The sequence below is a fragment of the Lithobates pipiens genome, unplaced genomic scaffold (genome assembly GCF_037356315.1).
Source record: "Lithobates pipiens isolate NorthernLeopardFrog02 unplaced genomic scaffold, aLitPip1_a1.2 Scaffold_19, whole genome shotgun sequence".
Taxonomy (NCBI): domain Eukaryota; kingdom Metazoa; phylum Chordata; class Amphibia; order Anura; family Ranidae; genus Lithobates; species Lithobates pipiens.
In genome coordinates this window covers 181,172,064-181,187,937 of record NW_027507764.1, presented here as the reverse complement: position 1 = coordinate 181,187,937, position 15,874 = coordinate 181,172,064, and the positions used below count along the sequence as shown (strand labels likewise).

Genomic DNA, 15,874 nt, shown 5'->3' with positions numbered 1-15,874 from the left:
AAGAAAAGGTATTTAACAGTTTATAGTTACTAAAATAATTGCATTTCCATGTTCTGTATACTGTGGGAGACCAGATATAGTGAATGCAGGGTCCTGGGTTTAGTAACACCTAAACCAGTTTCTGACTGGCTCACGTCTATTTATGGGGGCAGAATGGCTCCCCTGTGTGAAACCCCATACAGGTACGGGGTTCCTTTTAAGAGCGCCAGAGGGTGCGTGCCTGCTGTAAACACACACATCCCTGTGCTGTCAGAGGAGAGGAGACATGTCGTTTGTTCCTAGTAAGTAGGAACAGCGATTATGTCTCCTCGCCTATTCAGTCCAATCCCCATACAGTGGGAACACACAATTAACCCCTTGTTCGCCCCCTAGTGTTAACCCCTTCTCTACCAGTGTCATGTACACAGTAATCGGTGCATTTTTATAGCACTGATCACTGTATAAATGTCAATAGTCCCGAAAATGTGACAAGTGTCCGATCTGTCTGTCGCAGTACCACTAAAAATCACAGAACACCAGCATTACTAGTAAAAAGAAAATAATAAAAATGCCATAAATCTTTCCCATAGTTTGCAGACACTAAAACTTTTAGGCAAGCAAATCAATATACGCTTATTTTTGGTAAAAAAAAAAAAAATGAAGAAGAATATATATTGGCCTAAACTGATGAAGAAATTTTGTTTTTTAAAAACTTTTTTTGGGGATATTTATTATAGTAAAAAGTAAAAAATATAATTTTTTTTCAAAATTGTGGCTCTTTTTTTGTGTATAGTTCAAAAAATCCCCAGAGGTGATTAAATAGCATCACCTCCAAAAGAAAGCTCCTATTTGTTGGGAAAAAAGGACTCAAATTTTAACTTTGGGTACAGCATTGCAAGACCGAGCAATTACCAGTTAAAGCGACGCAGTGCCAAATTGTGAAAAAGTGCTCTGGTCAGGAAGGGGGTAAAACCTTCTGAGGCTGAAGTGCTTAATAGAGGACTTTCCGATTTTAGATTCTAGATCATGGGTCTTCAAACTACGGCCCTCCAGTTGTTCAGGAACTACAATTCCCATCAAGCCTAGTCATGTCTGGGAATGTCAGAGCTGCACAATGCCTCATGGGATGTGTAGTTTTGCAACGACCATTTACAGGTTTGCATTGGCACAAGGAGCGGTAAAGCTAAACTGTTGGAAAAGCACATACACATTAATGAGCGTTTTGTTGCACAAGCACTTTTTTTGTTACAAGTAAAAATCTGTATTTTTTTTGCTAGAAATTTACATAGAACCCCCAAACATTTTTTTTTTTAGCAGAGACCCTAGAGAATAAAATGGCGATGATTTTTATGTCACATGATATTTGTGCAGCGATTTCTCAAACACAATTCTTTTGAAAAAAATACACTCTAATGAATTTTAAATGCAAAAATCACAACATATAATTTTTGGGTAAAATATATAAAAAAGTAAATAGATTCCGAATATGTCACGCTTTAAAATTTACAAACTATGATACTTAATCTCCATAGACAACTCTTTACATTTTTTTTTTACAGGTTATCAGTTTAGCATTACAGAGGAGGTCTAGCACTAGAATTATTGCTCTCGCGTTAACATTTGTGGCAATATCTGGGTTCTATAAGACCCTATATCTCTCCTCCTACCTTTTTGAAAGAAAAAGATCAAAAAGGAAAGGAAGAGAATCGCCGGCTGAAAAAAGAAAATACCGGGGTTACGGCTTCAGTCATAACCCCGGTAAACCACTTTGAAGCCGCTACGTGTGCGCGTGTGTGTATGTGTTGCGGTTTTGAAGTGGTTATAGCAGCCCATTAATTTGAATGGGCTGCTAAGCGCTCCACAAAAGATGCATTAATCATTTTTGTCAGTGCAACCCAACGCATGGTAGTGGATTGCCACAATAAATGTCTTGTCAGCAAGGTGCGTTTTGGTGCCTTTCAGAATGAATGCCATCACACTTCGTGTGTGTTGCAGTGATGCGCACATTCACAATAATGTGAATGGGCCATATTCATTAAATTTATATGTAGATGACATCTTGCGTGCGTGTGTGTGTGTGTGTGTGTGTGTATGTGTGTATACATACTATAATGTGTGTACACGTGTGTGTGTGTGTGTGTGTGTGTGTATATGTAAAAGTACTAATCCTTTCCTTTTGTAGGCGCTCCAGGAAAGGAGGGTGATATGTGTAAGAGAAAATGGGGGTTATTTACGAAAGGTAAATTCATTTTGCACTACAAGTACAAAGTGCGCTTGGAAGTAGTCGCTGTAGAACCGAGGGCAACATGCAAGGAAAATAAACAGCATTTTAGCTTGCACATGATTGGATAATGAAATCAGCAGAGCTTCCCCTCATTTCAGATCTACCCCTTAGATTTACAGTGACTGCACTTTCAGTGCAATTGCAAGTCAAGGATCGCCTTTGTCGCCAGTCCTCTTCAACATATACATCCGCCAACTCCTCCAAATCATCAGAGTTTCAGACCTCTGCTTCCACTCGTACGCTGACGACACGCAACTTTACTTCCGTATCACCGGACAAAGAGACCATCACCAACTAGAAAATTGCCTCAATTTCATAGAAGACTGGATGACCACTAACTCGCTCAAACTCAAGGAATCAAAAACAGAGCTTCTTATCCTACACTCAAACCATAACTCCGTAAACCAAGTCCTCCTGGACACCACCCGCCATCTTTGGGCAAACCATCTCCCCAAAGACCAAGGCCAAGAGTCTCGGGGTCATTTTGGACTCACAAATGTCAATGGATGCACAAATAGGAGCAGTAGTCAGTGGTGCTCACCATCTGCTACGCCTGCTATGCAGACTAATCCCGTTCATCCCACAGAATGACAAAGCAGTGGTAGTTGGAACAATCATTAATTCACGACTGGACTACGCAAACTCACTTTATATAGGATTACCACAATATCAACTTGCGCGATTACAACTTATCCAAAACACGGCGGCAAGGCTGATAACAGGAAAAAAAAAAACCTGGGAATCCATCTCTCCTTCGCTAAGGAACCTACGTTGGCTAACCGTAAAGAATCGGATCACATTCAAGACCCTCTGCCTCACCCACAAATGCGTGCATAAAGACGCTCCTCCAAAACCTAATTGAGAAAATAAATCATTACACACCAAACCGCTGTCTACGATCATCTAACAAAAATCTCCTCCTCGTTCCCAAAGCACGGTACAAATCGAAGGGGGATCGGAGATTTGCTGTCCAAGGACCTCGGCTATGGAACGCTCTACCAACCAACATCCGTCTGGAAGAAAACCACCAGGCCTTTAGGAAAAAACTCAAGACCTTCCTCTTCTAGTTGATGACAGCTAAGCTCTTCACAGCGCCTTGAGGCGATTCAGTTCGCGTTGTGCGCTTTACAAATATTTTCATTCATTCATTCACTTGTAGTGCAAAGTGGATTTGCCTTTCATAAATAACTCCCACTGTGTTATTAGGAAAATAATGGGCAGCTACACTCTGCATGTATTGGGGAAAAATATGTGAATTCTTGCACGTGGTAATTTAAACTAAACTCCTTTTATAATGGCCATACTCTTTGCGATAAATGATCAACTTCTTTTCCAGACGATTATAGTCGGCAACCCATTTACTCAGTGTACCACCCGTGGGGGAAATGGAATACAATTGATAGCTAAAGAGGATATGTGTGGCTTCTTGCAGGGCAAGAGACGTCATCCTCGCCTAAGCAAGGATTTCAGAGCGATCTATTCTGCTTTAAGATATTGTCCTAATTTACAAATTTGTAAATTGATTCCATCTCTGTTTCCACCATGTAATCTTGTAATACAATTAATCAAAATACTAATGTATTCTTGAACAAAGACTCTCACTACTGCTGACTGATACAAAATGATTTACTAATATTCTGCCCTGACTGATCCAGTTTCATTCAAAATTGAATCTAAATCAATCGAAAGGAAAGTTATGACTATTCGATTGTTTGCAGATTCGATCGTGTTACTCAAATTGTACATCGATAGAATAAAAAAATCTAAGAATCCACGTCCACCGGTAATAGTGATCCAAAAGTAAAGGTAATTTACTAACTGCAGGTCTAGCTTGAAAGGGTGTTGGGGACCCTGTTTGTATTGTTTTGTATACTGCCCTGCAGGGTGGATTTGATTTAAATCAAGTTGATTTAAATTGCTAGTAAAAAGGCTTGATTTAAGTCAACTCGATTTTAATCATAATTTTTAAAAAGCAACTGTCAACTCTGTCTAGCAGCGAGCCCTCTGACCCGACAGTCTCATTCACTTTAATGGGACGGCTGGTGATGCGGCAGTGACACAACAAGGTGAGGGACGTGGAGGCAGCAGGGGAGTGGATGCCTTTTAACAGGCGCTGCCATGATGGATCTGAAATGACAGGTGCTCTTTGATTATAAGGACTTATTCTTGCTGGTAGGCTGGTAGTTAGAATCTTAATATTTGCAAACAAAATGAGATTTCTTATTTAGAATAATATCATCGATATCCGAACCGATTCAATCATACAGTTTGTAATGTACATAGATTTGCAAAACAATGGGATAAATAAATATTCCTGAACTTTGTTTTATCTCATGGTTACTGTGAAATTGTGTGAATGCATCTATGCAGTGCATCTTATCTCAGCTTTACAGAGATTGGATTCATTGAATGAGTTTACCAAAAATGTAAATATTGCAGAATATACAGCCACATGCTACATAACTAAGCTCCATTTCATGCTGAGTAAACTAAATTAGTAATGTAAATAGAAAACTATGGTTAGATTTTTACTTCAAAAGTATTTTATTAAAATAAATTTGATAAAAATCAAAAAAATCTGATTTAAATAAAAAAAAATCTATTTGGGGGGTGGGGGGGGGGGAATACAGATCTGAATGGCTGTGATTAGCTGCCTTGCCAAGACAGTCTGCCTCCAAGGTATGCTAAAGGATTCACGTTATTGTTCTTTACACCTAAAAAGCTAATTTAGTAAGGGATGATACTCGGCCATTTAGTGTTGTAGTTGGATACTACATTTCTTGTCTGTCGGATCTCAATCGCCTGCTCTTTTTTTCTGTAGGTATCTCCTAAACTTCGGCACAGTGAGCTTCTACCTGGGATACAATGCAATGCAGGACTACTTCCCAACTATGTCCATGAAGCCAAACCCATCCTGCAGCGATAGATACTGTATGCAACGGCAGGAAGAATTCAAGGTAGGCATGTTGTTGTGATCATTTAAATGTGTCAAATGTAGTCATGCTGACGTGTTATGCTTTAAATAATTTTAGCATAATATCTCACAAAAGATATGTGTTTTCCATGACATACAGTACAGTCCTGCTAAGTTCAAAAGAAGAAGCCAGGTAGTGTTCATCTGATGTGGAGTTCTGCTGATCCATTATACAGTATATAATCTGAGTGATCAGCCATACATTCCCCCTTACATACCTTTTGAGGTGGACATCCCCCCCCGCTGCCAGAATACAATGCAATCCGCTGCTGAATACACAGTTCAGCACTACAGCCTAATGCCTGCAGTGCCAATCAAGACAGTTTTATCTGACAGGGGGGTTAAACAGAAGTTTGTCTGTAGATTGACTTCTGTTCAACCACATTGGCCACACATGGATTTAAATTTGGCTGGACCCTGCTGAACCAATCTATATCTGGCCAGCTTTAAAAGCTCCTGCCAGTCAGTGTGCTTTTGTTCAGCTTTAAATGGGTTTTGCATTCCGATACAAGTCTCTTATCTTCAACTAGGACTATAATCCAGATGGCAGCATCAACCCCCCCCCCCCCCACCTCTTCAAAACTGCAGACTTTTTATTACTATTTGCTGTGTTTTAGTTCTTTCAAAAATAACTGAATTTTCTTATCAAAGCCTTTTTTTTGTGTATGTGTGTGATTATAGCTACTGTATACACAAAAAAAAAAAAATTTGCTTTTACATTGCTCTTTTTCGTGTATAGACATTTCTTTTCTTTTCTCTAATGTTTGGTAAAACTTTTCCTTATCCAGTTAAAAGAAGCTGTGAAGCCTAAACCTGAAGTTGTAGTGGAAGAAGAAAAACCTGTTGTACATGAGGAAAACAATTGGGGTAATAACCTAAACCAAGTGTTATATACATTTATGTTAATGAAAAAGGATAAGCTCAGGCATGTTCGTAGCCACACATGCAGAGCCCGCCAGGAAGTCGGCACATTTTTGCGATCTGCAGCTACACTGCCTGTGATTAGTGGTGTGCAGTGCCGACTTCCTGACGGGCTCTGCACATGCTAGTTACAAACATGCCTGAGCTCATCCTTATTAATGAACCTGTTATTTTCTGTGTAGGGAAAAGAAACAAGTTCACTTGACTCCCCTCAACTACACTTGTATATAAATCGGCTTTATCAACCTCCTTGTTTTTTAAGTATGCTGCGTGGAACCTGTCAGTCAAATTTTGTAAGCAGGGAGTGGGGGAGTGGGGGAGTGGGCCTGAGCTGAGCTGTGTGTCTGTGGACACACTTCCCAGCTAGGGAAAGCGCTTGCACATTTGCCCCCATAGCAAGTGGCTTACTATGGGGACACATGCAGAAGTGGCGGAGCGGAGATCGTCGGCATAGGACCACAGAAGAGGCAGAACAGAGAAGGTGAGTATAAGCCTGATATATATATATTTTTTTTTCAATTACACTTTACAACCATTTTTAAGGTTTTATAAACGCCACCTAAAGCTTACCCCAGGGCTAGGGACTCTTGCACACCCCCCATGGTAAGAATGCAGTTACATCGCCAAACAGCCCTGCATACCTGGAAGCACCAAGTATTTCTCTCAGGCAGGAAAGTGAAGGAAAGGTAAGTGCTGTTGGGGAGGGAAGAAGTTTAGTGTACCTGTTCACTCTAAAGCATCCTCTGACACTCTACATCATGACAAGATTCAACAGTGGTGTAGGGGTGGGAGGAAGGAGCACAGACATCCAACACTCCTCATATTCTCCAGGGCTGATTTTGATTCCTAAACTGATAGTGTTGCTTTGACCTGACACATGGACTATATTCTGAATAGTGTGAAGATAGATGATTTACTAAAAGATAGTTTGTAGCTATTCCACATTTATTTTGTATGATAGCTGTAAGATGTGTACATTTTTGTATATAAAAACTTTTATTAGTGTATGAATTTACCAGGTCTGCCAGTGATCTCACTCAAGCAGAAACCACAATTTCTAATACAGTGAACTATGATCTGACTTCTAGGGATTGAGCTAGTGTCTGAGGTTTCCGAGGAAGAGTTAAAGGAGGCTTCTGGACCTGTCCCCGATCTACCAGAGGGAATCTCTGTGGCATACACAATTCCTGTTACGGTATGATTATTCATTGCTTTAAAGACACTTTTTAACCCTTTAACATTCTGCTCCACCGCTTGGTAGTGCACATTTTGAGTCACGCTAACTCATTGAAAAATGTGGACTTTAAAAGGCTAAATACAAAGACAATGGGAACAATATTGTTGCACTTTTAGCTTGATTTTAAATGAAAACTTGCCAAACTTAAAACGACTAAACCATTTTGGCATTCTTTGTGAAGGCAACTGGTCATTACTATAATTTTTATGGAGTCCAAATATTCGTTGTTAAAGTGGAATTCCAGGCAATTGCCTAACTATGCTTAAACCTGCTCCCAACCTGGCCATTGCCTATGCTTAAACCTGCTCCCACCTCCTTCTAAATCCTATTCTAACTACTTTGTGAGCTAGTCTGGAATTCCACTTTGTTATTATAAATGTGATTCTGTGCTTATGAAAGCTTTAGGTTTACTTTAGCTGAGTTGGCTTTGTTTAGCTTGAGAGTCAGAGATCACGGAGTCTGACAGTTGTTGCCTGATCTCACAAACTCTCCCTCATTTCCTAAGATTACATGGCAGAATTAAATAACAGAGCCACATGGTAAAGAAAATAAGCAAGCAACTCCTTTTTTGGATGTTGTGTACAGTTAGAAGCTGGGAAACAATGTATAAGATCAAGCAAACAGGGCGGCAACTGTTAGATTCTAACTCTCATGATGAATAATCAGATTGCGGTTAAGTAAAAAAAAGAAAAAGAAAAAACGGCCAAGTAGTTAAAACCAAATAGGAGTATAATCATTTATCAGAATACAGTATTCAGATACACCCAATTGCAACTGATGTTGACTTGTTCGCCATCACTGCCCTAGGCTTTCTAGTTGATCACAGTAACTTAATGCATCATTAAGCGTAGCCTAATATGAAAGGAATATGTAGATTGCAATACTAACCTTTTCTAAAACTGCTAGTTGCCTGGCTGTCATGTTGTTGATTTGATGAAATAATCATTGACCTGCAGCAAGTATGAATTCTGTCAACTATTTGCTGCATATTAGTGCTGGGTTTGTGTCTTGGAAGTATTAAAACCAGAGATGGCAGGTTACTCATATATTCAGAATAACATTAGCCATGGTAGCCCCCATATTAGTTCATTGACAGGTGTACTTTAAGTATCAGCAGATATAGAGGTGGTGCAACTCATGTCAAAGTGTGATAGGATTGTCAGGTGCTTCTGCTACCCAGGTACAAATGTGCCAGTGTTGGTTGTGGATAAATGTTAACTTTTTTTGTAGTACAAAGTATTACTAAAGGTTATGCCAAGACAACCAGTAAAAACATTTTAAATGTTGCTGGGAATTGGGCCTGTGTGTGTCTGAAACAATGAATCGATAACCAATCGATTATGAAATTAATCAATTACTATTTTCGTAATCAATTAATCGGCCAGTAACATAATAGGGTTAAAAAAACTAAAACGAGCCCTTTATTGTACAAAAAGAGCAAATAATCGTTACTGTAAATATTACTTTCACAGTTCTACCCCTCACAGTCGTGATTATCTGCTTGTGTTTTTTTTTTTCTTCTACTATAAAGGGCTACCTTTTTTAGTTCTTTTTATTTTTTTTTTTTTTTTTTTTTAGCCTCATTATGTTGCTAAATGTCTTAGACCTGGTTCACATGTATGTGTCTTTTTTGGTGCTTTTGGTAGAAACGCACTCCAGTTCATTTACATGGTTTCCTATGGGACAAGTTCACATCTATGCTTTTTTCAGCCGCTGCATATTTGGAAAGGGTCTGGGACTTTTTTTTTTAACACAAAACTGTTATTTTCTGGTTCAATATACTTCAATGGAGAAGCTGCGAAAAAGCATTACATGCTTTTTTGCAGCTTCTCCATTGAAGTATATTGAACCAGAAAATTTGTGTTTTTTAATATGCCCAACAACAAATTGGCCAAAAAAAAAAATGCTAAATCACGTGCGCAAAAAGCACTGCAGAAACAGATTAAAACCAAACTTTGTGTGTACCGAGCCTTAATCTGGCCACACAGATCAATTTTCAAAGGAGAATATTCGGACGAAAAATCTTTGTAAATTTTCTGAATGAAAGAATGTTGTTGTTTTAAATTTCCACTTTTTTTTACATTCTGTTTTTAAAATGAATGTAATTTCTGAACTAAGACCACATACACTGTCTGAAAATTCCTTTGACCAAGAAGTTTTCTATTTCTAAAATTTCCGTCACTGTGGTTGAAAATGAACATCAAATTGGCCCCACTAATGATTAGAAAATCGAACAAACATTAAAAAAAAAAAGTAATTTTAAGAAGGAAGACATTGTTTTTTTTAACCAGAGTAAAGTTTATTGAGCATATAAGGAAAAAAGATGACATAACAATACTCAAACAAAAAGTAGGCGCAACAGGCGCCGCACACCATAAAAAGGGATACAGTCCATGTCCAAAATGACGGGTAAAGAAACACAGCGTAAACAAAAATCATGAATACGGGTAATACATGTATACACACAATAGAGCGCCCAGACAGAGTTGGTAGAGAGGATTGTTGCCAGTCCCCTATATACATCATCTACCCCATGCAGCTATGGGGAGTATCCAGCCACCCATCCCATATTTTATGGAATTTGGTAGGGCACCCTCGGTTGGAATAAATAAGTCTTTTGTAGGGTATAGTCTGGTTAACAGCTCTCTTCCACTGCTGGAACGTCGGGGGGTCTGGTCTGAGCCACAGTCGAGCTATCTGCATCCTGGCAGCGAAGAGAGTCTCTTGTAAGAGTATCCTAAGATATTTACTTTCGTCCTGAAGGGGGAGGAGGCCGAGAATACACTGGCGTGGGCAAAGTGTGAGGGGGGACCCCATATGGTCATGCAGGAATTGGATTATCTGAGCCCAGTACCTCTGGATGGGGGGACAAGTCCAAATGAGATGATAAAACGTGCCAGCTGGGTCGCCGCAGCGGGGGCATGCAGGGTCAAGTCCGGGTTTGTACTTAGCTAACCGTCCCGGGGTGACATAGGAACGATGGAGTATATACAGGTGAGTCAGCCTATCCGACAGCCTGGGGGAGACCTCCGTCGACACCGACAGCATCTCACCCCAGTGCTCGTCCTCTATCGGTCCATTGTCAGCCTCCCATCTAGGTTTGAGACTATAAGCATGGGCCGTAGCCCGAGGGGTGAGGAGGTGTGCGTAAATGGTGGAAGTGAGCTTATGAGAATCACTGCCAAAAACCAGGCTCGCCAGGGGGGCACGCACCAGAATCGGAGGCGCAGTACCAAACTGAGCTTGCAGTGCATGGCGGACCTGCAGGTAGCGGAAAAACACATGATTCGGGAGGCCAAACTCATCCTTAAGAGCCTGGAAAGTCTTAACACCATGAGTCGTATAAAATTGAGACAAATATATGACCCCTCTACATACCCATATTTTGTAGTCCGGTATACCCAGCAACTCCGGGATGTCAAGGTTGTCCCAGAGAGGTGTATGTGCATGCAAGGAGGGGGCCCCAGATCTAGACTGCACCACCCGCCACAATCGGCAGTGGTGCGCAATCATAGTATGCTTATAAGACGGGTAGGGGACAGCTCTATGCCTGCAAAAGAGTATTTGGAAGGGATGCGCAATGGCATCTGTAATCAAGGCACACACCAGGAGGGAGTACCTTAGTTTGTCATACGTGTTCAAATAATAAAAATGGGAAAGCTGGGAGGCCAAGTAATACATCTCCAAGTCGGGGAGGGCAGCGCCACCGAGACGAACCGGGCACTTGAGGGTCTGCCAGGCCAGCTTATGCCTGGAAGAGCCCCAAACGAAGGAGTTGAGAATCGATTCCATATCACGGAACAGTCGCGACGGTACATGAAGTGGGGCATGCCAAAAAATGTAGAGGAGTTTGGGGAGTAGAATCATTTTAACGAGACCCAGGCGGCCCATGGCTCCGAGGGGGAGCCTGGACCACACCTGGGTCTTCCGTTTCAAAAGGGGGTAAAGGGGCTCGAGGTTAAGGCCGATGTAGTCCGCGGGGGAGCGAGAGCAGTGTATACCAAGGTATTTGATGCGGTCCGTGCACTCGAGAGGCAATAAGGCCTGCGCCCTCGTGGGGGCGGTGATATCGATGGGGAGAATTTGGAACTTGGACCAATTGATGCGGAGACCCGAAAAAGCACCAAAACGGCGAACCACCTCCAAAACCGCCGCTAGAGAGGGGCCGGCATCCTCCAAGTATAACAACATGTCATCCGCATAGAGGCTGATAACCTCCGACAGCTGACCCACACGGAGGCCACGGATACCCGGATGCGCTCTGATGGCAATTGCCAGGGGCTCCACCGCCAATGCATACAACATGGGCGAAATGGGGCAGCCCTGACGCGTGCCTCTCGCCAGGGAAAAGGGGCTGGAGATCTGGCCATTGACAAGAACTCGGGCAGTGGGGGCCTGGTAAAGAAGCTGTATCCAACGCACAAATTTAGGGCCAAAACCAAAACTGTGCAAGCATTCCCACAAATACCCCCACTCCACCGAGTCGAATGCCTTGGCAGCATCCAAACTAACAACAACCCTAGAACCAATATTGTCATGAGAGGCCTGTAGGTTCATAAACAGTCGTCTTAGGTTAAAGGCCGTATTTTTCCTGGGCATAAAGCCCGTCTGATCTGTGTGTATGAGATGGAGTATTACCTTGTTGAGTCTGAGGGCGAGGATTTTGGCCAAGATTTTAACGTCCAGCTGCAGAAGCGAGATGGGTCTGTATGATTCGGGGGAGAGGGGGTCCTTACCCGGCTTAGGAATGAGAACAAGCAGCGCTTCATTCATGGAGCGAGGGAGTACGCCGGTATCGAATATGTGGGTGTATAGCAGATGGAGCTTGGGGATCAGGGCCTCCTGAAACTGGGTATAAAACTCCCGAGGAAGGCCATCTGAACCTGGGGCCTTAGAAGGTGGCAAGCAAGCTATCGCCTCTGCTATACATTCCTCTGTGATGGGAGCCTCCAAAAGCTCCACCTGGGAGTCCGTGAGAACCGGGAAGTCAACCGTCTGCAGCAGGGCACGCAAGTCGTCCAAGGAGCCGGCGGCTTCAGAGGTGTATAGTTCGGCATAAAAGCGCCGAAATTCCTGAACCACCTCCTGTGGATCCGACAGCGTGACTCCCGTCACAGACAAGAGCTGTACCACAACCGGAGGGCTGTGATCCAGATGAGCCATGTAGGCCAGCAGTTTCCCAGCCCTCTCCCCGTATTCGTAAACTCTTTGCTTACTGAAAAAGACCTTCCTCTCCGCCCCAGCTAGGTGCAACTGATCGGTGAGTCTAGACTGTAGTCTCAGTTTAGAGGAGTTGGAGGGAGTGGGATGCGCAAGAAACGCGCTCTCCAGCTCCCCCAGCAACTCCTCGGCCTGTTGTACCGCCAGCCCCGAGGATTTCTTAAACTGGTTGACACGAATAGACATAAACATGCGGGCATGCAATTTAAAAGCTTCCCAGACCAGCCCAAACGGTGCAGAGTCCATATTAGTCCGAAAATAATGAATCTACTCCCTCTGAACGGCCTCCAGATCAGGGAGAACCGTCAGCCAGAACGGGTTCAACCTCCACAGGCGGGACATCGGAGCGGAGGGCAGACGAAACCGGGCCCAGCAAGGCGAGTGATCAGACAAGACCCTAGTCCCGATCCCAGCATCCAAAAGGCATGGAAGCAGGGTAGGGGAACACAGAATCAGGTCTATCCTGGACATTGCATCATGCGCTGGCGTGAAGCAGGAGTACTCCCTACGGGTAGGATAGCTATACCTCCACACGTCTGTCAAAGCAAACTCGGCAAGAAAATTGCCGAATCTAGTCCGACCCGAGGGAGAAGAGGGACCAGGGGAACGGGTAAGTCTATCCAGGACAGGGGACACTACAGAATTAAAATCGCCCAGCCATAGAGCCGGCAGGGAGGGATGCTGCAGCATAAAATCAATTCCCTGCTGGAGGGCCTCAAACTGAAAGGGTGGGGGAATGTAAAAGGCTAACAACAAAAATTCAAGACCCCCGACCGTGACATGCAGAAATGGATAGCGACCCCGTCTATCGGATTGCAAATCATGTAGGCGGAATTGGACGGATTTGGCCACCAGGACAGCAACACCACTAGAATTATTAGTATAGGGGGCATGATACATCCACCCCACCCACGGTTTTTTAAGGGATAACTGCAGCTGGCCCGTGACATGCGTCTCAGTCAGAACCATTACATCAGCCCGTAGCTGTTTAAGGTGGGAGAGCACCGCAACCCTCTTAGATCTCTCCCGCAGGCCACGCACGTTCCACGTGACTACCTTAAGGGTCGCCATAGCAAATGGAAGGCACAGTGCAGGATCAATGAAACAAATAGTAACCAGACTGACCCAGCCACCCACCTCAGAGAGCCCCCGCGAGGGGCGGCGTACAGGGTGGGAGCGCCACCGCCACCCATCACAGGGGCTACCCCCAGAACACAAACATAAACCAGAGGTAACACAGGCAATACTTGAGATATATGAACAAGTAGCAGAGTATCTGTCAGACATGGATTGGTAAGTTCAGACAGTAAAAAGACATGGTGTGTTAGCATCAAACAGGAACTGAAAATAGCAAGGAACAACAGAACAGTGCCTACACTGGACCGGCAGGGCAAACTAAATACACAGTAACCCACAAAACACAGGGGAACTGAGGCCGGCCAGGGAAACATTTCTTGAAATGGCAGTGGGGAGTGCGCCCGGCCACCATGGACAGCAGGAGAAACATCCAGGAGCGTAGAGCATACGTGACTAGGCACATTCCCAGCCGGGAGTGGGGGCGAACAGAAGTCAACTGTGCAGTGCGGCCCGGTATGGGGGTTCGGCATGGAAGAGTCTTTGCCAAATACGGTGTCCATGTTCCCGGCTGCAATAATGTTTATGGGACGAGGGGACCCAGGGAAAGCAAAATCAGAGCGACATGCAGCACATGCAGGGGCATGCAGAGTACAATCAGAGGCACGCAGGCTCTTTAAAGTAACAGGGAAGAAGGGGGGCCCAGCATACCAGGGGAAGGTGACAAGGGATCAAAGGTACTCACGGCTAGTGGCACGGTTGACTGTCATGGAGAAGGCACAAAGGCAGGGCCACATAGATGTCACACAGAGATCAACAGGGTCAGGCAGGGGCATCGTCCGGACGCTGCTCCAGCCAGGAAAGAGCAGCCGAAGGATCTTCAAAAAAGTGAGCCTTGCCATCACGCACCACGCGGAGCCGAGCAGGGAACATCTTTGCATATACTAGATGACGGATGCGGAGTTGGCGCTTGACTTCCGTGAACTGGGCCCTCTTCTTCTGAATCTCTGCGGAGAAGTCCGGGAACACCGCAATACGTTTGCCATCGTAGGGGATATTACCCTTCTCCCTGGTGAGGCGCAGGACCGCGTCCCGATCGCGGTAATTGAGCATCTTTGCGATGAATGTGCGCGGTGGGGCGCCTGGAGGCGGAGGTCTTGAGGCCAGGCGATGGGCGCGCTTGACAGTGAAGGTGGATGAGAAGGCCTCGCGACCAAAGTTAGCAATTAGCAGGCGTTCAAGGAATGCGGGGGGGTCGGAGCCCTCTGCTTTCTCAGGCAACCCCACAAAGCGAAGGTTACAGTGTCGCATCCTGTTCTCGAGTTCGTCCTGTTTGCACAGGACAGCAGTGAGCTGGTGCTGCAGTCGTTCGGTGGAGATCTGGAGGGGAGGGATGTCATCCTCCAGCTGGCCCAAAGACATTGTTTTTTAAATAAAAAAAAAAATGATCTCTTGAATCGGATGATATTTACCAGATTCACTCTTTTAGTGTGTGTGTGTGTGTGTGTAAAATATATATATATATATATTAGCGAGAGATAGAGATACGGAGAGCACTAGATTCTGCCTTCCTTCTTTTGCATATCCATCATATTTGGTGAGATAATCAAGGGTTTTTATCCCATGTAAGTGATTACCAGCACCATGCCAGCCCTTTCTAGTATTTATCCCTGGAGGGGAACATTGCTGATTTAAATCAGATGTGAGGTGAGCAGCCTGTGAGACTGGAGGAAAGTACAAGCATTTTGGATTTTTGCACCGTTGATGTATTGATTTTTTTTTTTTTTTTTTTATTCACTTCAATCAGTCACAGATACTATATATGAACTTTCAGCAATATAGTTTATTTTTTTTTATTTTTTTTTTTTTTTACTATTTTTAGGCTGTATGCTTTTCCCTCTAGTAAGTAGCCAAGTGATTTCATAATTTCACACGAAGACCCCTTTCAGACTGGGGTAGGGGCGGCTATATTTAGCGGCGCTTTGCCCCCAATTTCGCAGCATTATTTAGCTGCTAGCGAGCTGCTTTTACCCCCGCTAGCGGCCAAGAAAGAGTTAAAACCACCACAAAGCGCTGCTGCAGCAGCGCTATGCCAGCAGTATAGCTAAGCTGCCCCGCCTCATTGATTTCAATGGGCAGGAGTGGTGTATACACCGATCCGAAGATGCTGCTAACGGGACATTTT

At 43.8% G+C, this 15,874-nt stretch overlaps 1 protein-coding gene across 1 annotated transcript in view; it reads left to right on the top strand.

The window, feature by feature from the left end:
* The window catches only part of UBA5 (ubiquitin like modifier activating enzyme 5), a 31,053-nt gene that overhangs the window by 14,053 nt on the left and 1,126 nt on the right, over nt 1–15,874 (top strand). The window contains exons 9-11 of the mRNA XM_077491530.1: nt 5,085–5,220; nt 6,026–6,104; nt 7,247–7,353. Of these exons, the coding sequence (XP_077347656.1) occupies nt 5,085–5,220; nt 6,026–6,104; nt 7,247–7,353 (322 nt within the window). The remainder of the gene's footprint in view (nt 1–5,084; nt 5,221–6,025; nt 6,105–7,246; nt 7,354–15,874) is intronic.